A 25,105-nucleotide genomic window follows, 5' to 3' on the forward strand; every position below is an offset into this window, starting at 1 on the left:
TAAGGTTTGAAGTCTTGCTTCTTTCACGCATTCAACACCTTAATTGCGAGACTTCACCGCCTCCCACATCTCTTTTGCTGAATCATTGTTCCTAATCTGCAACACTAGCTATTCGGGTAACCCTTGGAATAACAAAGCGATTGCTATAGAATCTTTGTGAGTATCGATGGTCATTCCTGGGTCAATCACATCCCATACCTTGTAAACCTTCATCTTCATAGCCCAAACGGTGTAGTTTGTATCCGTAAGCATTGGACATGGAAGAGTAAGCATTGTTCCTTTGTTGGAGGAACCCGGTTCACGTTATCACCCATCCTTCGGTTTCGTCTATTGTAAGTTAAAGGAGTACCTGGACTTGAATCAATTTTCTAACCTCAAATCGATTCCCTCTAGAAAACAACTGCTTAATCCTTTTTTAATCGCAAGTCGAAAGAAAACAAATCCTTTTATATCTTTCTATTAATTGCAACTAAGAAACAATTTTTCTTTTTTCTTATAATTGCTTCCTTCGAAAAACAACCTAATTTTGCCTTTTTTCCTTTAAACTGATGACCTCCTCCTATTGACTTTTCTAGATCCTTGTTCAAGACTTCAACAAGAAGTAAGACCAAAAAACAAGCCGCCACAACAGAACAAATTCTTCTGCTTTTTTTTTTTAATTCGTAGCTTTAAGACAACTTCCTCTTGTCTTTTGTGATTTAATTGATACTTAAAAGGATAACTCCTTTTGTCTCCTTTATTATATCGTTGCTTTTGATCTTGATCAGAAAATTAATTCCACCGTTATTTTTTCGATCGCCTCAATAAAAATTCAATCAAACAAATCCTTCAGTTGACTTTTCTCTTTTTAATTGTAACTTCAACAGCTAAAACAACCGCAACCGTCTATGTGATAGTATCGAGTGCTCCTTCAACAATCTTTAGCAACAACACTTGAACCTGATCGAAACAATTTGTTCTTCCTTTTTTTTGTCCCAAATTGCGCACCGAGTTCTCTTGTATCCCTTTGATCGCCGATGTTCTTAAACACGTCCTCTGTTTGCACGGTTTTCATCTATACTCTGCTCCGATCACAAACTTGATTAATTTCTTCACACTCTTGCGCGTCAAGCCTCGTCTGCAATGGCCTTGTGTGATGGAACAAACCCATTGCAAGATCTTCTCAATCACAAGCCTTCAATGATTGATGCTTTCTTGCCGAACTCAAAGATCAATAGTTTGTCTTGATCGTGGATCGAACTCCTTGGAGCTCTGATACCAATTTGTTAGAATTGGATACCAAAGAACGTGTTGAATCAAAACTTGTTTATTGATAATTGGTAAAATTAGGTTTACAAATAAATCCTTCTATTCATAAGCCTAATAACTTGTTCACGAAAACCTATTTGACTCAAACTAGGATTAAAAAATTATCTCAAATAACCTGCTAGTTTATAACCTGATCACTTTTTACCTGAACTTTGTAAGTCGGTCACTTTTAACCAAACTTACATATAATATGCAAGATTAGTCTAACACACTCGTCCCTCCTTATCGAATTCAACCATTTCGCCATATCCTCCTCTAGTTTCTCTCTCTTACCTTGTTCTATAACCTGATTCTCGCTCTTCTTTTCACATTTCCCGAATTTATCAAATACCTCCTCGATCAACTCTTCCCTACTTGTTGAACTCACCTCTGTCTCCATGTCCTTCGTTTTCTCTCCTTGTTCTATCATCAGATTCTCTGTGCTCTTTTCCAATTTTTTGATTTATCAAACACCTCTTGGATATGTAGGATTAAATATATTATTATCATAATATTTAATCTTGTAGCCATTATAATAATTTATATTATATAGATCAAAATATATAACAACCTATTAAATAATTAGTTGGTAATTGTTGATGGACCATATTGCCCTTATTAACTAATTAGGTTTCCTCTTGGGTGCATATATAAGGAGACTAATATAGAGGTTACAAGGTTAGACAACTTGATTATTCTCATAACATCACATCGCCTCTCCCTCCATAACCGAATACCCTTTTTTGGTTCTTCATCACCGTCATTACTTTGCACCCTAAGGAGGAACCAGATCATCCTGACAAGTATGTCGAACTCGATGGCTGCATCTCTTACTGGATTCCCTGCTGGTCTGTCTGCTGTCACAGGTATGTTATTCATGTTTTCCATTATGTTTAAACAGAACGGATCAATAGGATCCACTCGTCCCTACTTACTGAATTCACGTGTGTAGCCATATCCTCCGGTTTCTTACCCTTGCCTTGTTCTAGATAGTCAGGCATTCTCCCTGTCATTATTTCTAATATCAAGATCCCTAGACACCAGACGTCTGTTTTCTTCGTCGTTTGCTCATGACGATTGAATTCAGGTGACTTGTAGGCCACCATGCGTTTTTGTGCTTGTTCCTTTTTTTATAATGGGTAAAAAAGCAGAGTCCGTTAGAAGGGGATTGAAAGCATCATCAAGAAGCACACTTGATGATTTTAGGTGACCATGAGGTAATCATAGATGAGAAAACTCGCGGTAAAGATAACCAAGCTCGCTTGCTACACCCTTGATTATCTTTAACCGTGTTGGCCAATCCAATCCTGACTCATCAAGTTTTTGTTTATCTGTAGAGAAAATAATATAAATGAAATTACTATTACGAATCAAGAGACTATTACTTTGACTATCGGTGGCGGAATCAAAACTTCTTTATTGTAATAACAAGCCATGTAAGGTAACAAATTGGGGTGTGATAAACTCCCCAAAACCATCATATGGGCATGAAACTCTAGCTTTCTTTTCCTCGATTATGACTGACCTGAATCTCTTGACAAATATAACCAATGCCTTGTACGAAGTTCCTAAACTCCTCATTCCTGACATCACTTCAGCTTCGACACTTAGAAGATCTTCCATGGTAAATTGTTGCCTATCGCCCCTAATGAAGTGAAACAACATATTGGTAGCGGTGCTGTATGTTCTTTTGTGTTGCTCATGCTTCTTAACTCCCTTCAGAAGAAATCATGCTAAAAAGTTATGACAGTATTCATACATATGGAAAATCATTCGTTAGGTGGGCGGTGGGGTACCGACTAGCGATTGCAATTTTAGATGTAACTTTTCAAACTTATTTATATATACAAATTTTTAAAATATGATATATAATTTTTCGAACTTATTAATCGGATTGGATAAATAAGTGTAATTTTTCAAAGAGTTTGACCAATATTGACGAATTTTAATCGATTTCGGAACGACTAGGTGAAATTTAATCCGTAAACTACCGATTAATCCCATTAGAGTAAACTTCCGTTTTGCTCCCTGTGGTTTGGTCACTTTAACGGTTTTGCCCCAAACCCTTTAAAATAGTCATTTTACTCCCTGATGTTACTACTTTTTCACCAATTTGCTCCCCGCCCCAAACGGCGTCCATTTTAGTTGTTAAGTGTTAGTCAAGTGCCCCTCACATGAGGGGCATTTCGGTCTTTTTTTCTTCCAAGATATTTTATACCCTTCATTTTAAACCCTAACTTATCATAATCTCCTGCTATCTTGTTAAAGAAACAAAACCTGCATATTGTTGAAGCTTCAAAAGAAATTTATGGCCACCATTACAACCACCACTCGCGGCCATCACCACCACAACCATCACCTGCCGCCACATCGACATCACCACCATCTGCGACCAACCCCGCCCAATCCACACACTCTGTCTTACCCGTCTCTCTCTCTACCTTCTCTATCACCACCCACAACCACCACCTGCCGCCATCATCGCCATCACCACCATCAATCAACCTCACCCAACATTGTTTCAAATCTGAAAAGGGGCAGTGAGCTCTAATTTGGGGGCTAAGTTTTGCTCAGATCCAGTGAAGAGGGGTTAAGATTTACTCAGATCTAGTGAAAAAGGGGATAAAGAAGGGGATAGCGATTCTGGAAGTGATGTGATAGATTTAGATTAAAATCTTAGCCGTTTGTATTTGTGCGCAGACACTTCAATTTTTAGTTTGAATATATTTGTTTGAAATCATTTACATGCTGAGTTGTTTGAAATCATTTACATACTGTGTTGTTTGAAATCATGATGAATGTTTACAAATAAAAATAGTTTGGAATATGGTAGGTTTGTGATGAGAAATCAACGAAGAAAATTGTAGGTTTATTATAGAGGGGGATAGAGTGGTGGTGGTGGTTGCAGGTAGTTATAGGTGGTGGCAGTGGCTGATGGTAGTTGAAGGTGATGTTGGTGGCAGGCGGTGGTAGATGTTGGTTGTGGCGGTGGTAGCTACTTGTTTAGAACTAGTTCAACCACTAAGATTATATAAAATAATTTAGATATATAGATAAGAAGAGAAAAAAGGGTTTAATGAATTAATAATAAAATGAAAATGATAAAAAGTTTAAATTGGAAAAGACTAAAATGACCCTCATGTGAGGAGCATGTGACCAGGAATTAACGGTGGAAATGGATGGCGTTTGAGGCGCGGAGCAAAATGATGATAAGTTAAAAAGACCAGGGAGTAAAATGGCTATTTTTAAAGGCTTGGGGCAAAACCGTTAAAGTGACCAAACCACAGGGAGCAAAAGGGAAGTTTACTCATCCCATTATTTACAAAACTGAGAAGAGTAAATTATGTTTTTGGCCCCTGTGGTTATATCACTTTTACTATATTAGCCAAAAATAAGAATTTTTAACATATCTGTCCCTATGGTCACTGTAACTAACCATTTTGGCCCTTAAGTCTAGAGATCACGGGGGCCAAAACGGTTAGTTATAGAGACCATGGGGGCCAAAATGGTTAGACTTAGGGGCCAAAATGGTTAGTTATAGAGACCATGGGGGGCAGATATGTTAAAAATTCTTATTTTGGGCTAATATAGTAAAAGTGATATAACCACAGAGGCCAAAAACACGTAATTTACTCAACTGAGAAAATTGCATATAAAGTTGGCATATTTATGGGTTTTTAGAACTGCTCCTAATCTGTTTCTATTAACCACCTGGAGACACTTTAGCATCTGGATGTCCTCTTGGGGACTGATGTATTTATGTAATTACTATTTTTTTTTTAAAATATCTAAACTTTGTGTCTTTATATTTTTAAAACTCAGAACTATAATTCCTAAATGGTCATGATTTTTTATACTTTTTTAATAGTTTAGTAAGCTAATAGGATAGTTTATTAGGATAATTTATTATCAGTGAAAACCTATTTTTAAACTTTATTTGACAGTAGGATCTTAATAACACATGTTACTTTAGTTATGTAAGGATATTAATTTTAACAACAATTCAATTAGTTGATGCCAAGTTTTGTGTTGAATATAGCTAAAGGTTAAATCTGTTTTTATAATTTTCTTAGGGTATCAGGGGCGTCTTCGGGGAGGGCAAGCGGGGAACGGTTTTCCCGGTCGGCAAGAACACCGCCAACCATGCGGTGAGTAGAGAGAGGAGAGAGAAACGGTGGCGGCTCACCGATGAGAGAGGGAGGAGAGAGAGAGGGAGTGACCAATCAATGATTTTTTAAAAAAAAAAAAAAAAACCAATTCACCTAAGAGGGGAGTGCCGCCATCAATTTAGGGTGTTAGGGGAGTTTAAGAGGGGAGTTGACGTGGCACACGAGGATTGGTTTGGCATAAGAGAGGGGACTCACCTATTAGGTGAGCACCCCCTTCACCCTTATTATCAAAAGTCACCATCCACAGTTGTTACGTGTTACCTTGTTGCTTATTAATTACTAGGTTATAACCCGTGAATACTCACGGGTTAGAAATCTATCTTTGTAACCAAATAAATATATACATGTAAATTAATAAACGAAAAGATTGTATGATTAATAAGGTGTATGAATAAATGATCAAACGGTCTGTGTCTTATTATATGAATGGATATGATAACAAAAACTGCATTGGAAGTCAAAACAATGATCGATAAAGTTTGCATACTAAATAATATCAAAACTGTGTTATCCATTAAAACAAATAGTAATAGTAATCTAACATATGATAACATGTAATAACTTAAAAATAAAAACCATTAAACATTGTTAAAAACTATTAAACATAACAAAGTAAATTTATAACATATGAAAACCAAATATCTAAAACCTAAATGTAAAAGAAGAAATCAGTTCACATATAATTCTAAAACAATTGTTTAAAAAAATTCGGCTGATTTCTATTTCCAATTATATATTGAGAGGACATATATAAATTGATTAAATTCAATGTTATTCGTATATTATGTAATATTTACCAAATGAATAATGAAAATCTTTAAGAGTTACGGATTTATTTAATTATTAGATTGAATATAGGAAATATAACAAAAAAAATAAAGGTAAATTTTAATTATCAAATAACCGTATATACAAATAAAAAAAGTAAACTCTTACAATATCTTTCATAATCATACCATATCACCTACATCTACCTCTACTGCAACTTCACTTCACATCAATTTCTTTCACAAAGCTCAAGAACAACCAAGAGGCGGTTGAAGAATTAGTAAAGGTAAAATTCCGATTACATCTCCGATCACTTCTACAACATTGTTATTTTCATATATCAACTGAAGTTGTGTTTATTATTACAAATAACTCATACGATTTTGTTTCTTTGAACCAATTAATGATTAAATAGAGTTGAAATCGGAGATTAAGTATTTGTAAAGAAATCAAATTTTTAGTATGTTATGTATATTTAAAAGGGTTATATGTATTGCATGTTGTTTGAAGTTTACTTTTATGGGTTAATAGTGTGATTTGGTTGAAACATTCTGTAGATATTGTTATAAAAAATTGATTTCTTGGTTTATAGTTTGATTTCGATGATTAAATGATTTTGGTTGAAAGATTATGTTGATATTGTTTATAGAGTTGAAATAGGAGTTTAACTGTTTGTAAAGAAATTGAATTATTAGTTAATAGTTTGATTTATTACATCTGATTTATTGGTTAATAGTGTCATTTTTAACCTATATTTACATAAGATTTTATTAAAGTTATGTATTTATATTTTTGCTCATCAATTATAATATATGTATAGCTTAATATTAACTAATGAATCATTCATCATTTATAATCATATATGATCATGTGAAAATAGTTAATTTAATATTGTTTATATGTGGATTATAAATAATGAAAATATTAATCAAATTATATGAGTTTAAATTTTGTAGATATAACAATTATAAAGTCATACTTATCAACAATTTTTGTGGAATATTAGTTAACAACTAATTTTTATATTGCTATGAACAAATATGTATAACTTTATGTTCAATACTAAATGATTCTAAAATATGTTGTATATTACAGGTTTTTAAAAATGAGCTCGTCATGTGTGGCTTCGTTAGAAGATGAATCATCGTTAAAACTGGTATGCTACAATGTAGACAAACAATTCTGTATATCTTTTATTAAATAAAATATATACATAAATGTAACCGTAGGTGCTTCCAATTGAGTTTGTGAAGAACGTATATGGAGATTATTGGCAAAGAACAAAAATATTGATAAATCATGAAACTGGAAAAAGTTGGCCAGTTTCTTTGAGAAGTGTAAGTGGTGAATCTGTTATAACTGACGGATGGAGTAATGTAATAAGGGAGCTTGAGTTGCCAAAGAGGACGTTATTGCGGTTAAGGATAATGGAAGACAAAAACATTGAAATAGATTGTTTTGTGGACAACATATGTGGTGAATCGTTTGTGACAGTCAACCGTTACAACATCTTAAAGATTGTAGTAAGTCTACTAACATGTTTTGTAAATTAAAATTTATTTTGATATAGTTTTTAAATAAATGGTATACATATATAACCAACAATAAAATATTACAAAACTTTTCAGGTGATTCCTGAAGCTTACGTAACAAACTGTTACACTTATTCGCCAGTCAAAGATTATTACAAAATTTATGCAGCAAGTCAGACTTGGAACATTGAGACGGACAAAATCAATGATAATTATGTTTTTACAAAAGGTTGTCCGAAGTTATTTGATGATCTTGCAATACAAGAGGATGATATACTCTTGTTGAAGAAAACGGACATCGTCACATTTGAATTGAAAATTTACCGTAGAGGAGTTGAGGTAGTTTTTACCAAGAAAGAAGAAAGTGAAGATGACTCTCTGATGGAAGTACCTAGAGAGACATACTACAAAAACGTTAACTTTGTAAGTAATTTAAATTAGCGTATAGTAGAATTATGTAAATATTATTAATTTGGGTATGTTATTTTATAACAGAATTTCTGTGAAGATGATGACTCAACAGATGAAATACTTAGTAAGGTAATAACTAATCATTTGTATAGATTTTGTTGAAATTACAATAATAATTTGTGGATTTTATTATTTAGGAAATACAAATGCTTCAAGGAGATAACCAAGAAGAGGTGAATAAAAACAATGAAGGAAAAGAAATGTCAAAGGCAGGAAGAAAGAGTTTGATCATAGAAGACAATAACCAATCAAGAAAAGCATATGTATTGGTTTTAAACAAAATAATAGATGAGTACTTATATTAATATATTTACAAATATTTAGATATATTTAATTAATATTTGTTCATTTCTTATTTAACGTTATTACTTGTTTTAACAGGTTCAAAATAAAGGAAAAAAGATGGTGGAATGTTGTAATGAAGAAAACAGTAAAAGCCTGATATGTGAATCCGAAGTGGAAATGCCAGAAGTGACAACTGTTGGACAGAAAACACACAGCCGCTTGGTACGTATAACTTAACTTAACAACATTTAGTAATGAATATTTAGTATAACTGCTGTGATTAAATATATTAGTCTAATAATACAATTTGTATAATGTTTCAAAAGCTTAAAGAAAATACAAAGAGTTATGAGAAAGCATTGAAGATAGTGGATATGCAAACAAAAGGTGTTGCAAGGATAAATGATGTTCACAAAAGTGGTATTCATGAGTTCAAAAAAAATGGAGATAACCGATTGGTATGATTTTTTAAAGTAGTCAATGCCAAAGACAAATAGTCTAACATCAATAAGCCTAAATTAATTATAAAACTATATTTGTCATGCAGAGAATGCCTGCTGATATTGTAAGAATTGGAGGATTCAAAAAGAAAGTGCACCAGTTAAAAGTGATGAACATGAATGGAAAAACAACAGATATTAGGCGGCAGAAGAATGGAGATGCTGTAAGGTATGCTATCGAAGGTTGGCCGATGTTCATGAAGGATAATGGACTTCATTCCGGTGACACATTGCATTTCATATTTGTATGTTCACAAAATCTCCTGATCTTATCAAAGGTTGATCTAGTTAATGCAGGTTAAAACATTTTCTATAACAGAATGCTTCAGATGTTTGTGCAGACTAAATGATGATGATTTTGTAACTATTAAATGTCTACTTCTTTTTTGGGACATGCAAGTATTGTTAAACTTTTTTTTTTCTTAATTAGTAGTTTAAGTTTAAAACCTATTAGTTCTATATCTTATATGATACCATATTTTGGAATGTACGTAAAGTTGGTATCTTTTATAAATGGTTGTGGATTATGAATGCTTAAATATGTATATTTAGAAATTAAGTTGTGGTTATTTATATGTCATTCAAATTGTTTATATAATTTGTTACTAATAAAAGAACCTGAACTACATTTTAAAAAACATATATCAAAAAATAAATATCTAAAAGACTTATAAAGTTGGTTAATAATATAAAAATAATGATTAAATAAATGAAACTATAAATTTGATAATATGTCTTTGTAAACTATATTTGTAGTATTATTATAAACCGGTAAGCCATGTAGTACATTAAATCTTTTGGGATCCAAATACAATTTCAATAACTTACGCATCTCAGTACACTCGTATTGTGTAACTGTTGGAGTTAAAAATGTATTATCATAAAAACCCAAAGAAACGATAAAGTAGAATTCATAATATAACATTATATACATATTTTTTGATATTTCATGTATATAATTTAGGTAAAATAAAAAATATGTTAATTGTAAAGTTTCACACTAAAATTAGAATATATATAATAAAAAATACAACAAAAAAAGACAAATGTGCGTGTAATATAGATCATTTTGTATGGAATCTTTTTAAATGAAAGATCTGTTGTGATACTCAGGATTTCAAAGATGAGATGTTAGTATGAAAATGTACAAATAGAACCTCTATATTACAACCGTCACACTTAAAAAATTACATCTACACAACCTATAGTTTATAAAGTGACTAAAATAATAACATTTTAACAATAAATTTATGTTATAAATAATTGTGTAATTGTATTAATGTTATCAATTCAGTTCCTAAATTTATGATATACACATATGAAGGTTAAATATCGTAACAATTAACATCATTTGTATATTTCGTATTGTTAATTACATAAGTTTTGGTATTAAAAACTTTGAATATATATATATATATATATATACTCTATATGTTTTCAAGTTATATATTACTAAAAACCTATATCACGAAATATATATTATTTATTAAGACAAATTTATTTATATTTAATTTTTATAACTTGATCATTTTGAAGAAATAGTGTTATCAATTATGTAACTTATTATAATAAATATTGAAAATATAAAACAAAATAAAGGTAAATGTTGATTATTAAATAACTGAATTATAAAATAACAAAACTTAATATTTAAAATATCTATGACAATAATACAATCATATCATGTACAATCTACTGCTACTTCACCTAACTTTTATGGATTAAGTATTTATATAAATTATTAGAGTAAATATTAGAAATAGAAAACAATATAAAGTTAAATGTTATTTATGAAATAATAACCGAATAAAATATTGAACATATCTCTACCTTTTACAATATCTATGAGAATCATTATATCATATCACATAATACCTAAAGAAGCTTTACTTCACCTTCTTCACATAGCTCAAGAATACCCAAAAGGAGGTTAAAGAAATTAGTAAAGGTAAGTTTTAGATTTTATATCCGATCACTTTTAAACAGATTGTTATTTTGATTTCAAAACTAAAGTTGTCTTTCTTATTCCAAATAACTCACACAATCTAACCCTAAAAATGATTAATCAGTAAGTTAATGTGAAATCTGAGTAACTTAATGTTAAATAAATAATTAGTATGTTATGTAAATTAAAAAGGGATTATATGTATTGCATGTGTTTGGAACTTTAGTTTCTTGGGTTCATAGTGTGATTTGGTTGAAATATTATGTTGATAGTCGTATGAAGAAATTGATTTGGTTGGTTTATAGTTTGATTTGGATGATTAAATGGTTTTTCTTGTTGAATAAAGTATGATTTACAATATTCTTAAATCACCTATATTGACATAGATTTGTATTGTTCTTGATAACAGTTCCTATAATATTGTTTATATGCTTTATATTTGGATTATAAATAATGAAAATATTATTGGGTAATAAAATATGAAACAACAAAGATTTCTACTTGATTTTGATTTTGAATATAATGACAAATGGGTTTGTGTAATCTAGATTGATTAAAAAATCATAATAATATAGGATATGTTTAAGTAATAAAAGTAAGTAACTAAAGTAGAATAGAAATGTAACATCAAAAGGAATTACAGTATTTAACGTATGTATGCTTGTGAATACTTTAAAGTACAAAAAAAGATTGGATTATATGTTATTACTGGACCTTTTTTTTTAAATGGGTTAAAATTCTAAATGTTTGTTAGAATGGCTGGAGCTGAAAACGATGTTGTCGTGATATTGGATTCTGAAGACTCTTCGGCTGAATCAGATGAGTTTGATGATGATGAGATCGGTCCGCTTATATTTGTTGTGCCATACACGAAACGCTTTGTAAGTTCCGATATAAAGTAAATGTTAATACATGTCAAATATGTTTTTATAATTTGGTTAACTATGGTATTTTTAAAATATCTCAACATCATTAATGGAAATTATTGTTATATTTTCTAACTTATAGCGCATACCAGTTGAAGTAGCACGGATCACATGAATTGACGAAACATTGAAAGTTAAGATCGCCAACAGGCAAAATGTGGAGACAAAACATGATGTTAGGCCGGAGCCAAATAAAAACAGTATGAAGTACGTTGTGAAAGGCTGGGCGAAATGGCTAAAAGATAACAACATACAAGAAGGTGATCATTGCAAGTTCCAGTACTTTCCGGATATATGTGTTTTGTTCCTTGCTGGTGTTTTCCGCTAGAGGTGATGTTTCAAACTATGAAACAGGTTTGACCCATCATATATGGTAATTTTGGCTAATGAAGGAAGCTACAGTAAGTTATGTAGTGTTAAAAGTTGTTTTGTAGTAGGTTAACATGTTTCTAGTTAACATCTTTATGTATTATGGACTTCTAGTATGTAACCGTGATTATAATTATCAACTTGTTCTAGTTTTTGTTTATATGTTATATTTAATTCATAGAAATATCGTCTTATATTGATATAACAATGAGGTTAAGTATATTCAAATAACAAAATTATATATTATTAACCTGAAAATTAGGAAATAGAAAAATGACAACATCTATATATATGAAAAAATAACTATTAAAAACAATTACTATAACATTGATGTTAGGATAAATCAACTACATAACATAAGTTTAATCTACAATTTCCCAAAAATTTCTTTGTAAACCACGTTTGCAGTTTTGTTTGTTGGTCTCCCATCTTTGTCGAATATTAGAACCTTAACGCCATCTTTAGTCTTTACTCTCGAAAAAGCAACATAAAGCTGACCATGTGAGAACATGGGGTCTCTAAGGTATAGACCAACTCTGGATAGAGATTGTCCTTGACTTTTGTTAATAGTCATCGCAAAACATACGGTTATTGGAAACTGCCTTCGTTGAAACTTGAAGGGTATTTTTTTGTCAGATGGTATCATGCTAATTCTTGGGATGTAAGTTCTTGAACCAACATTACTTCCCGATAATATCTCAGCCTCGATAACACGTTTACCAAGACGTGTGATTTGAAGACGCGTACCATTACACAAACCGTTTTGCTGATCAATATTCCTCAAAAGCATTACCGGAACACCCAATTTCAATACCAATATATGATTTGGTAATCCAGATACTTTCACACTGTTTAACACATCTGGATTATATAAATCTTGATGTAACAGATCATTAATTTCCTCAGTAGGACATAAACTATCAGAGCTAAGATACTCTACCTCTTCACCCGGAAACAAAGCAAGCAAACAATCATTTATCTCATGAACAACTTTATTCTTAGGAGCGAGTATAGCTCTTTCAGAAAAGTAGTCACGGTCTTTAAAACGATCCAAAACTGAAGGATATACAAAGTCAATCAAAGCTTGAATTGGATCATTTTCATCAGTTATCAAAAGATGATCAGGTATTTCAATATTAGAATCACCATCGTTAGAATCACCAACATTGCCTTCGCCGATCTCTAGAAGCCATTTACCAAATAGATTTATTTCCTCGATGTTTGAGCTACTAGATCCTACCGATAAACGCATGTTGGTTGTCAATTTTAACACCTTGCAACTGGACCAGATGTGGGATGAACATAAAGATGCGTTTACAATATCTTGCCTGCTTCCATTTTGTACAACCGGTAGGATTTGTTTAAAGTCACCACCAAAGACAATAGCTTTTCCACCAAATGGAAGTTCTGAATTTCGTGAATCAAATACACTCAAAACATCCTTCATTGTATGATCAAGAGCCTCGAAAGCATGTTTGTGTACCATCGGTGCCTCATCCCAAATAATCAACTTGGCTTCGTTTAGAAGATTAGCGACTTCAGTATTAGGCTTGATATAGCAAACCGAATCTTCATTGAGATTAATAGGAATATGAAATCGTGAGTGAGCAGTACGACCTCGTGATAACAACAAAGATGCAATACCACTTGAAGCAACATTAATAACAATCTGTCCAGTGGATCTAATGGATGCACCTAAAGTTTTCCACAAAAAAGTCTTGCCCGTACCACCATAACCGTACACAAAAAACACACCACCCTTTCCACTTCGAACAACATCCATAATTTCATTATACACTACTCTTTGATCTTCGTTTAGAGAGCTGTGAAGATTATTGAACTCACCCCTAAGTTCATTAGTGTCAAAAGAAAGCTCCTCATTTATCAAACGGTTGCTCTCGGACAGTAGATAGTCATCATCAGGATAAGGCATCGTTGAGAACCTGTGCAAGCTGGTTCCATTACGAAGAAGAAATTTTTCGATTTTGGTCAATGTTATATTCTTTAAACGTTCATCTGATACAACGAATCCTACAATGAAAACGAAAATTATTTAATATAACAAAACAATTTGTTAATATAACATAAACAAAATATAACAAAAAGGATAAAAAAGACATACCGCTCATGCCAGTATCTTTCCGCATATTGTATAAAATGTCCTCGGACATTACCTCCCACGTTTTCTCCCAAACAACTTCAGGTCTTGAATGCGTATTAGACAAAAGTAGTGTTCCAAACAAAGAACGAAGATAATGACCGTTCCCAGTGAAACTGGATTCTTTAATACACTCGATATATTCATTGTCATCATCTAACAGGCCACGTGCATAACACGCATCCCTAAAAGTAGGATAAACAACACCTTCATATGTTCTGATTTCTTCAAATGATCTTGGTCCTTTAACCTTGGTAAGAAGAATTCTTAGATAATAAGCCTCACCAAGAGAAGGAGACGCAGAATATATTCTCCCAATAACAACATAATTTTGACGTGGCTGCCAGCAACGATCTTTTAACTTCCACACATATTTTGAAGGAAACTGAACATAAGTAAGTTCTCTTGCTTCAGGCTTAGAATTGTTCATCTTCATCCATTCTAAGAAAACAGATGAATTTACTTGAGGTTTGTGTAAGACATCCTCAATATCGTCGTCACAACTAAATACAACATTTTGTTGTCCTGGAAGATGAAAAGGTAATCTCATGACAGAAGGATACCTATAATGAACATCATTGGCAAATATTCTCCAGCTTGCTTCACATGCGGAAACATATCTAGCTTCGTAATATTCTTTAATTTCATCTTTTGGGATCTCCTCATCTGGACCTCTGTCTGAATCAAAAACAGCAACCGTGGCTCGATCAGGTCCTTTATTAATATATTTAAACAAATACTTAATTGAACCCGCCTGATTGCACCACTCAACGTTGATGTGCGCCTGATACCTTTTAAGAAGCTTTTTGTTGTATGGAACTACACTCCTATTGTCCAAAGTAACACCCTTCTTCACAACCGTGTGACCAGAATCTCTTCTCCTATAAACGGGAAATCCATCAGAATCAATGGAAGGGGATTCCAAAAACTTCTTTGGAAAATTCTTAGAACAACGGTTCCCAACCATGCATGAACATTTCTTGTTGGCATGTCCGCAAGGACCATGAATCATAAAGTCACTCATAAGAGAATACAATTCAGGATCCTCGTTTTTATCAGGAATTTCAGCTGAGATAAATGGATCAATGTGTTCAACCGTAGGAAGCTTATGATCAGCTTTCATAAATAAGCAAATATGCGCATGTGGCAAACCACGCTTTTGAAACTCAACTGTGTAAACAACTACAAAAAAAAAACAATGAGTTAAATATAGTAGATAAAATGAATGGGAAAGACAAAAACAATTTATAAATTAAAAGTGGATATAGATTTTACATACCTGCATTAATATCACCAAATATTTTTTTTTTGCTTCAAATCATTTATCAATTCATCGAGTTTCATCTTAAACAATCGACAAAGTATGTCAGGTCTGTCTTCTGGCTTAATTGATGAGTCACCAATAAATCTAACAATTTCAGGCCATTTCGGATTACATGTGATTGTGATAAAGAAATTAGGATACCCATAATTCCGACATAACGCCATAGCATCCAAATAGTTTTGCATCATGTATCAAGAACCACCAGTAAACGATGACGGTAATATAACAGGTTGTCCTGTATGACTCAAATCACTCTGACCAACCTCTTGAACATTTTTAAGACTGTTAAGCGAGTCAGATCTCAGTTTGATTTGCTGAAAACGTATGAAGTTGAGCCTCTCACTTTCAATCATTGTGCAGGCATCGACTAAAAACTGCTGAAACAACCTTCTTGCATTAAGAATTATAGAAAACTTGTTATGTCTATCCTGAATTCTATAAGAAAAAAATTCCCTCATAGTGCAAGTTGGTCTTGTCTTCTTTGTGTTAGGACCAAAATCCCTATGAGGAATATTAATCCTATAGCCATCGTCTCCGTACGGAAAAAGAATTGGATACTGGAGAGCAAGGTAAGAAGGATGTAACTCGCTAATACGCTTAAGGACTCCTGAACGCTTTTCGACAATAATATCACGACTTTCTATCTTGAGATCAGGTTCATCAACTATTAAAGCAGCAACTTCAGAACACGTAGGTAAATTGTATGTCCTTCCGTCACGATCTCTCTGTGAGATTATCCGTAGCCTAAGGGAAACGTTAGGATTCTCATGGAGGTGGTCGCGTACCATTCTGTAAGTTTTTACCAGCATATTGGTAGAATCTAACATGTTGGTAAGAAACTTTATAAATTTAGCATCAAGTTCCTTTGCCCTTAAAGATGCTTTGCTTGTAGAATCACTGTAAATAAATGATAGGTTGTTAATTACTGTTTTAAACATTGAAATGAACAAAAATAGTATTATATGTTCTAACGTAATATTAAGAAACATAACCAAAAAAGATACTTACCCAAATAACAACTCTCTATTAGCAAGCTCATTCTCAGTATCATAGATATAAAGTTGTGAGAATTTTGGCTGGGCTCCGTCCTTAGGAAGAAGACTACCCATACTATGTGCATTCTGACCACTGATTCTATAAACATATGGAGCATTTCCTTTGTTTATTTTAGTATCTACTTTTCCTCCCATTGAAGTAAAGGAAAACATAGAATTGTAACGTCTTATATTCTTTAAGAAAAACTTGCTTTCTTGATCTAAAGAGCGAAAAAGCATCTGATAAGATGGATGAGAATCTTTATATTCAGGCAAGTCAACTTTACCATATCCACAACATAAGCTATATGTTTGTTTTTGAAGTGCAATGCGACCCTTTCCACCTTCGGTAGCCCATAACTTTGCAAAGCATAAACCACACGTAAGAGATTGGTCACCATGGTCAACGTAATCTGAACATTAAACACAAACTGAATAATTGTGTAGGACAAATAAAATATGAAATAAAAATGACTAACATTACTCAGTTACCTTTGGATACGCCTTTGGTGGCGTCTACAACAACCTCGTGAATATGATTTTCATCATCAGAATCAAGAGGAGCCATTGGTATGGGTTCTATTTCAATTGGTTTATGAATAAGTCTACGCTTTCCAGAAGACATCTTTTTTAGCGAGGTAATATCGGAGGTCGAACATCTTGTGTTACGTTTATTGGTTATTGGGGGATTAAAAGAGTAGCAGTCATTCAATGGTAAAGTTGATTATCTTGCAATATTATCTACATAACAAAGAAAATATAATTTTTCGTTAAGTATATGAATTATACAAATAATAATGTATGTAAGAATATAATTGTAAAATTTACCATGTGATATAGGATTCAAAGAAGACATAGCATTAGAACAATATGGTACACTCGGAACTTGCGTACGTATGTTTGTAATACACGACAGTGGTGTCATGTTTTCCTTGTTTGCCCTCATCATACGTGGTACTAATGTAGAAGAATGTTGCAAAACATTTGTGTTTATATTTTGACTTGAAAATGCCCCCGATGAATAAGCTACGTTTCTGGAAGATTTACAATTATTTCCTATTCAGAAAAAAATGATAATACAAATAACTATTTAGAAAATTATTTGTTCACATCTTTTTGGTATAAAAAATAAACAAAATATTAAACATCACCAAGTAGTAAGTGTTTGTTATTGGTTTACAAACCTGGTGTTATGTTTTCTATATTTGCAAACGGTGTACGGTTGGGTGTTGTATACTTATCTTGTAGTACATTTCCTTTCTTCTTCATTGTAGAAGGTGTAATAATGGAAGATCTTACGTTAACCGAGGAATCTAAATGATTACCTAATAGGATATAAAAAACATAATATAAAAAGTAATATCACCGAATTGCAGTTGACAAAGTAAATCCATACTGTGAAGTCTATAACATTATCTAAATATTAAAAGTAAACTTACGTGTCGGTATAAGAGTTGATGATTGGGTAGTAAATGTTGGTATTGAAAAATTGGGAGTTAAATTCTCTTTGTTATTCAAAATAAATCGTGTTGATGATGAAGACGTTGAGCATCCACTTTTAGAAATCAAATTTCTACTAATCCTTGATCTCTTACTATCAAGGTATAGTTTTCTTAACTTCCGCCTGTGTTTAGCCTGAACAGCTGAAATATTAAAATAGAAAAAATGAATAAATGTTGACATATGGTTGTTCAGTATTTAATTATAATAATTATTTGTTACACATCTCCTTAAATAACAAATCAATTATTAAAAATAAAATCTCATTTCGTTTAATAAAGTAACAATTTAGGTTGCCTTAAATAAGTATGTTTGTTCAATATTTGACTTAGACCATAGGTAATGGTTAATGCCCACTAAGGGGCATTTTTCACCACATCATCATCATAATGCCCTTTTAAAAAAGGTGTAATGGTTAATGCCCATTTCATTTATTACTTTCCATTATTTTTCTTTTTCTTTGGGCATTATTATAGAAATGCCCCTCACTCTTCATGCCCCTATAATGCCCATGAGTAATGATGTAAGGGCATTATCAAAATTTTTCATGCCCTTATAAAGCCCCATTACATATGGTCTTATAATGATAAACATATTTAGATTCTACATTTCCATTTATAACAGAATTACAATAATGTAATAAATATTCGTTTTTTTATTCAATTAGACCGAACTAAATCTATTATATAAAGGGTATACATACCATCTTCAACTATAGGTTTGAAGTTTTTCATAATGGTTTATATTCCTTTCGATATTATACTATTTGAAATCTTAATTCGACTCCATGGTAGATCCATTGATCAGTACAAATGTGTATGTCGACAATGGAATGAAGGGCTATCATCATGGCAGTTTATGTCGTTACATGTTAACTATGTTGAAGAATATCTGGTAAGATATTATAGTTGTCTTTTACTTACATTCATATTTAAATTACTTGTATCAACATTGTTGATTCTTACTTTAAAATTATTCGAAACTTATGGACGCAGGAGAGATTCTGGGAGGATTGCACGTCACTATATAAAGAACTTTATAAGGAATATTTTCCTCCAGGTTCGAATCAGAAGAAAATAGAAGAATATGAGGCAATGGAAGAAGATAACACGATTGGTGAAAAAAATAATTAGTCTTCTTGGAGAATTTGTGTTATGTCTTGTTTGTTTCGAATAATAAATATTTACTATGTTTGAATAAGATATTAAATTTTAATGTTTTCTTTGATTAAAAAAAATGAGGTATGCAAGTCAATGGTTTTGGTTATTACAATCAGTTATATGTAATATCGATTTTATAAATATGTGATTTATAACAGTAAACATTATAAATAAATGTATTAAAAACATATATGAATATATAAATGAAAGAAAATTACCTCTAACAAAATAAGCCGGAAGTGCTGTTGATTTTGACTTCTTATAATCAAGATATAGTTTTCTTAACCAACGTCTATACTTAGCTTCGTCAGCTACAAAGAAAAAAAAGTAAAAAAGTACAAATAAATGTACAATTGATATTGCAGGACAATGTAGTTGTTAAAGCATAAAAAGATTTCGAAAACAAAGTTGAATAATATTTTCTATATTAGAACTAACAATTACAAAAACACGTACACTTATTACCGATGCCAGGGTGTGGACGTTCAGAAGAATATGAAGTAAGTTGTTGAAACGTATTATGCCTTTTGTTACCACCACAGAGTACTACAACAAAAACCATATAAGTTTAAAATGAAAAACAAATGAATGAAGGAATAAAATTATAACGAAATACCTAAAAAATTACTGGAAATATAAAAAGTGATGAATAAAATGTTTCAACCGTATAAGGAATTCGAGAATGCAAATTCACATAACAATGAGAAGCTTTTTGAAAGTCTATGAAGTATTCGAATTTATAGAACTATGGTATTAGTTATTTATGGAATTAATAATATAAATTGGTAAAATGAATTGGAACAAAGGTAATTACATTAAATATCAAAACAATCTTACATTTATTGGTGTTTGATTAAAATTGCTAAAAATACGATTTTCTATAAATAAGTATAGAAATGTAACTGAATAGAAAAATTTGACATAATTACAATATTACTTAAAATAAATTTACAGGTGTAATTGAATATTAAATCATATATAACTATAAATGGTTAATGTTCATTTAATGAGAAGTAATTAATAAATGTTAAATGTAAAATTTAAGTTTGATTTAGTTATTTTTATGTTTTCGGATGATTAAATTAAAAAAAAATAAAGTAATCAACATACTCTCGTAAAATAACGAATATAACAAAACATCATTGACACTCAAAAAATATTATATCAAACCTCAATATGTCATAATAAATACCGCAAAACAGAAAACGTCTTTAAACATATAAATAGTCATAGCATACCGATAAAATTCCAATACTCAAATAACAAATAATTTGTTTCTTATTAAAACCACCATTTGCCATATCTCCTTTATCAATTGTGGCTTAGATCTTCGTCAACAACATTCTTCTCAACACACATGCGAGGCTTACTCGCTGACGACCCCAATCCCTCTTCATTCAAATAAACATCATCAAGGTTACGCTTCATATCAGAAGATGGCTGCTTCAAGTCACACACGTAATCCTTTGAAACAGGTGTGGTGTTATCCCCAGTGTAAGAATCAGCATCCTTAAAGAAATAAAAAAATTCTACTAAGACAACATTAAAATTACATATAAGTTAATTTTTAAATTAATACCTTAAAACTTTCACCACCAACAGCTTGGAACTCAGACTGAGTCATACCAAAAGAATCAGATACATCAAGCTGTAACAATATGGGAAAACAAAAGAAAATTAGTTGAAGATATTTTAAACAGTTATGAAAGTCAATCTATATCTATATATACAAAACAATTGCTTACTTGGTCAATTTTGAATTTTTTGTTCAGCTTATCCAAGATGTCTTCATCAGTGGTAACAACTGAGATTCCATAATTCTCGACAGCATTGACAATATTAAAGTCAGTTACTTTAATCACGAAAACACACTTTAGGTTAACCAATGATTCAAATTCAACTGGATATTCTCAGGGATTCTCATTTGACTTCAATAACTATATATTACAAAATATACGGTGTAATTATGAAAAATATATAAAATTTTAATTACAACTAATCTTTAATATAAAGTATAAATAAAAATAACCTCGTCCTGAATCTCTATAAGTTCCTTTGCAGTTTTACCAACAAACTTCAACGCCTCATGATCAAACAATGTAAGTGTCACCGTACCGGTTGAATCTTGAACACGAACCGGTATTTTAAACCTTAACAATAGTGTTTAAATATTTAAAATATTATATCTATATATCTATATATATATATGAATATATTAAAAAACGACCTACATTGTTGTTGTAGATCCGAATAATAAGTTGAAGTACGAATAACAAACATTTTACCTGGACAACGGGAAAACTTCTTTATCATTACAATACTTGTTAGAACATTGATACAACTTCTCATCTTTAACATCACTGTTCCATCATCCTTATCATAGGTTTCAAACTTTTGCTCAACTTTGGACTTGCAATAGTTACACCCATCATAATACCACATCTTATCTGAAACAATTGCAACGATAGTTCCAACAACAACAACTTTCTTTGGCTGTTTACATAATAAAAGACAACAATTTCATTAAAATTTTGATAAAATTTAAAATATAAAACATGAAATGTTAATGAAAACCTCTATGATTGATCCAAGATAAGCATGGTGAAAAAACATCGTTCTTTAAAAATTCATCTTCGACAGAACACATGATATATGACCCAGCATGGCTACTTGACTCAGTTGAAGCAGCAAGTTTTGCTAGAAACCTATTGAACAGTTTGAATAAAAACAAATGTTCAATAAACAAAAAATAAATAAAAAACAAAAAGATGAAATCAATAAATAAATATGTTTACATAATATGACTTACTTTTGCTTAAACAATAGCATGTCATCAAAGTTGTCGTTAATGAAAAGTCGTGAACCATCAAAGTTATTAGAAAAACCCCATTTACCTATTGTCATGTAAAAAAAAAGTAAACATTAAATAAAATATATATAAAGTAACAACATCTACATAAAGTGTACTATGAGGTAAGTAATGTGGTATGAATTAAATACCTTTGTATGTCTTAACAGCACCAAAATGGACAACAACGACAACATGTGCTTCACGCTTTTCACTAACCATGTAAGAATACATGTCCTTAGCGTAATCATCCCAAAGAGTTAAATCGATCTGAACATCTCTACAAAATAATATAACAAAAAATTATAAGTTTAACAACATTTTGTAAATTTGAAAGCCTAATATAGAATAACAAACAAAGAATTTATGAAAAAATTTTACTCAAGATCTTGAAGCTTAAGATTAAGGCGTTTCCCTTTACTACCATCCTTTTTGTTCGTTTCCTCGATGTTATAACAAACACAAACATAACCAATGAAATCTAGCAAAAAATATAAAATACATGTCAGCATATATAAGAACATAAAAAAAACCATAAAAATTCCTAAAACAAATATTATGGTATATAAAGTATGAAAAATTAATTAAAAACTAACATACCTACTGTCGTACCCTCCTTTATTTTATGTGACAGAACATCATTAAAATCAACAAAATTGAAAACATACTATGGACCCTCCCATTTTTTGCACTTTTCCACAAACGTATGGTAGTAAAAAGATAACTTCTGATTGTTAGGAACAATCTTGAAAAATGTAGTGTTCGCAGCAAGAGAAGGCCGTTTTATGATAAGGCATTCACCAACAATAAGATGCCTCTCAAACTTTGAAAATAGCTTATGCAAGCAAGATGCTTGAATCTTGGTACCCTGTCGGTAAATACATAAAAACATGAAAAGGAGATCTTAAAATGAAATGAAAATCAGTATAATTTAAATAAAAAAGAATAAAACATCAATTTACCATTTCATCCATCAGTATCATATCTATACGATACATCTCTCTTTCATTAGCTCTCATCTTCTTCCTCCACAAACTAACAATTTTAACCTTGATAGTGTAGTTTGTGCTAAGAGCATCGATATCATTCAGCAAGGTGATCTGACCTTCGTTTTCCATTGTAGCTAAGATGCAATCAATATAGGAGTAGAGTGTTGAAAAACTATTAGTTTGCCTTAAACAGAAAACAATTGATCTATTTATATAAAACTATAAAACGTATTATTTTTAGTAATATAATATTAATATTTGTAATCAAAATAAACCTCGTTTTTAAAATACAATAAATAAGGAAACAGAATAACTTATAATTAGATAAAAGTAATTAACATTTATGAAAATTTAAAAAAATGGAAACTGTACATGTTAATTATATACCCTCGGGATTCAGTATACGATTTTAAATATTTTTTAAAATTACATATAATTTTATATATATTATAATGTAGCATTTCACAACTATAATTCAAGTTTAAAAATTGACAATCATATTGTTATCTATCGACAGAGACATTATTAATAAAAAATGGGATACAGATTACTTTAAATCATCTTAAATTATTAATTGATTAAGATAAAAGTGTGTTTAATATACATTTTTAAATACTATTTGTAACATTTTTCTAAAATTGACAACCATTATTAAAATAAATAAAATTGATTTTTCTAACTGTTTTTGAATAATCAGTTTCCATAATTATAGGTTTGAATTTGCAAATGACGAAATTATATGATTAATAACTTGAAAAGTAAAAACGAAATATTGAATTTGCAACATACAAATTAACAGTTGAATTTCTATAATAAAAATGAATATAAAATGGGTTATTTATGTTAAATATTATATAAAAAACTTATAATGTAGCATTTCTCAAACATAATGCAAGTTTAAAAATTGACAATCATAGTGTTATCTATCTAGATATACATTATTCATAAAAAATGGGATACATATTACTTTAACTCATCTTAACTGCTTAATTGGTTAAGATAAAAGTGTGTTTAATCTACTTTTTTAATAAATTATTAACTTCATTAGAATCTGCTAAGGATTTTTAAAATTTAACCAATAACTGTTTAACAAATACATTAAATTTTGAAAGAAATGACAAAAATGATTGGTTAAAAGGACAGTTAAGATATGAAAAAATATAATAACTTAAAATTCAAAACCAAAACGAATGTCAATAACCAAGAAAACCATATAAAAACTTAAAAAGTAACAGATGAAAGGCAAAAAACATGCCGTAAATGTCATATATCTAATGACTACGCCTAACGTAAGGTACAACCAGATCAACACTCAACACCTGGTCATTTTCATCAAAAGAATAATGAACCGTGTCACGGACCTTAATTCTAGCAGCTTTCATGAACTTCTTCCAACTGGTTAAAGCATATGGCCAACCTCCATCGCTTTTTCTTTCACGTCTGGTACCGTTAGTAAATTGCTGTGGCGGATCCAGATGCATAAGTCTAACGGTGATATCTCTTAAACCTTCATCAAGTCTAGCCATTCGTGAAACAGGATCTGGAATCCTCTGTATTGTTGTAGAAATAAAATTAATAAAAAATATGAAACTAAAAGAATAATGTTTAGAAAGAAACAAAAAAAGATTCTAAAACTTACAAAATAACGTTCACCAGCCATACGAACAAAACGACGAACACCACCATGTATTAGTTCACCAACTTCATTTTCAACATCGATAGGTGCAACTTCAGTCTGCAAATTAAATATATAACATAAATTAAATTAACATATATAAAATATATAATTAAGTACCAATATGTAACTTACCTCATCGACATTTACATCCGAAAAATTCAT

General features: G+C 31.0%; 3 protein-coding genes across 3 annotated transcripts; all 3 read right to left on the reverse strand.

Annotated features, from left to right (window-relative positions):
* Positions 1-12,619: 12,619 nt before the first annotated feature.
* LOC110901646 lies at positions 12,620-15,377 on the reverse strand. Its single transcript, XM_035982344.1, has 2 exons — positions 14,375-15,377; positions 12,620-14,283 (listed from the first exon to the last, which is right to left on the reverse strand). Exons 1-2 carry the CDS (start codon positions 15,375-15,377, stop codon positions 12,620-12,622), a joined length of 2,667 nt encoding a protein of 888 aa, XP_035838237.1.
* Positions 15,378-15,925: 548 nt separating this feature from the next.
* On the reverse strand, positions 15,926-17,439 carry LOC110901644. Its single transcript, XM_022148457.1, has 3 exons — positions 17,261-17,439; positions 16,743-17,181; positions 15,926-16,631 (listed from the first exon to the last, which is right to left on the reverse strand). Exons 1-3 carry the CDS (start codon positions 17,391-17,393, stop codon positions 15,926-15,928), a joined length of 1,278 nt encoding a protein of 425 aa, XP_022004149.1. The 5' UTR covers positions 17,394-17,439.
* A 3,300-nt stretch (positions 17,440-20,739) lies between these two features.
* On the reverse strand, positions 20,740-23,394 carry LOC110903213. Its single transcript, XM_035982345.1, has 12 exons — positions 23,239-23,394; positions 22,952-23,144; positions 22,658-22,757; positions 22,429-22,556; positions 22,238-22,322; positions 22,040-22,133; positions 21,866-21,921; positions 21,714-21,788; positions 21,458-21,578; positions 21,174-21,299; positions 21,008-21,076; positions 20,740-20,937 (listed from the first exon to the last, which is right to left on the reverse strand). The coding sequence occupies exons 1-12, from the start codon at positions 23,392-23,394 to the stop codon at positions 20,740-20,742; spliced, it is 1,401 nt and encodes a 466-aa protein (XP_035838238.1).
* Between the last annotated feature and the right edge of the window lie 1,711 nt (positions 23,395-25,105).

Source organism: Helianthus annuus, chromosome 13, assembly GCF_002127325.2.
Source record: "Helianthus annuus cultivar XRQ/B chromosome 13, HanXRQr2.0-SUNRISE, whole genome shotgun sequence".
Lineage (NCBI taxonomy): Eukaryota > Viridiplantae > Streptophyta > Magnoliopsida > Asterales > Asteraceae > Helianthus > Helianthus annuus.

Bases quoted from the DNA above. Each gene is read 5' to 3' on its own strand.
- LOC110903213 (XM_035982345.1), bottom strand. From the start codon at position 23,394: ATGGAAAACGAAGGTCAGATCACCTTGCTGAATGATATCGATGCTCTT. The intron at 21,922-22,039 runs GTTTTTTCACCA...TTATGTAAACAG, and splicing joins ATGAATTTTTAAAGAACGAT to CCAAAGAAAGTTGTTGTTGT. The intron at 21,789-21,865 runs GTATTATGATGG...ATGATGGAACAG, and splicing joins ATTGTTTCAGATAAGATGTG to TGATGTTAAAGATGAGAAGT.
- LOC110901644 (XM_022148457.1), bottom strand. From the start codon at position 17,393: ATGTCTTCTGGAAAGCGTAGACTTATTCATAAACCAATTGAAATAGAA. The intron at 17,182-17,260 runs GTAACTGAGTAA...TTTAATGTTCAG, and splicing joins CACCAAAGGCGTATCCAAAG to ATTACGTTGACCATGGTGAC. The intron at 16,632-16,742 runs GTAAGTATCTTT...ATTTATTTACAG, and splicing joins AATAGAGAGTTGTTATTTGG to TGATTCTACAAGCAAAGCAT.
- LOC110901646 (XM_035982344.1), bottom strand. From the start codon at position 15,377: ATGGTTGGGAACCGTTGTTCTAAGAATTTTCCAAAGAAGTTTTTGGAA. The intron at 14,284-14,374 runs GTATGTCTTTTT...TTTTCATTGTAG, and splicing joins GAAAGATACTGGCATGAGCG to GATTCGTTGTATCAGATGAA.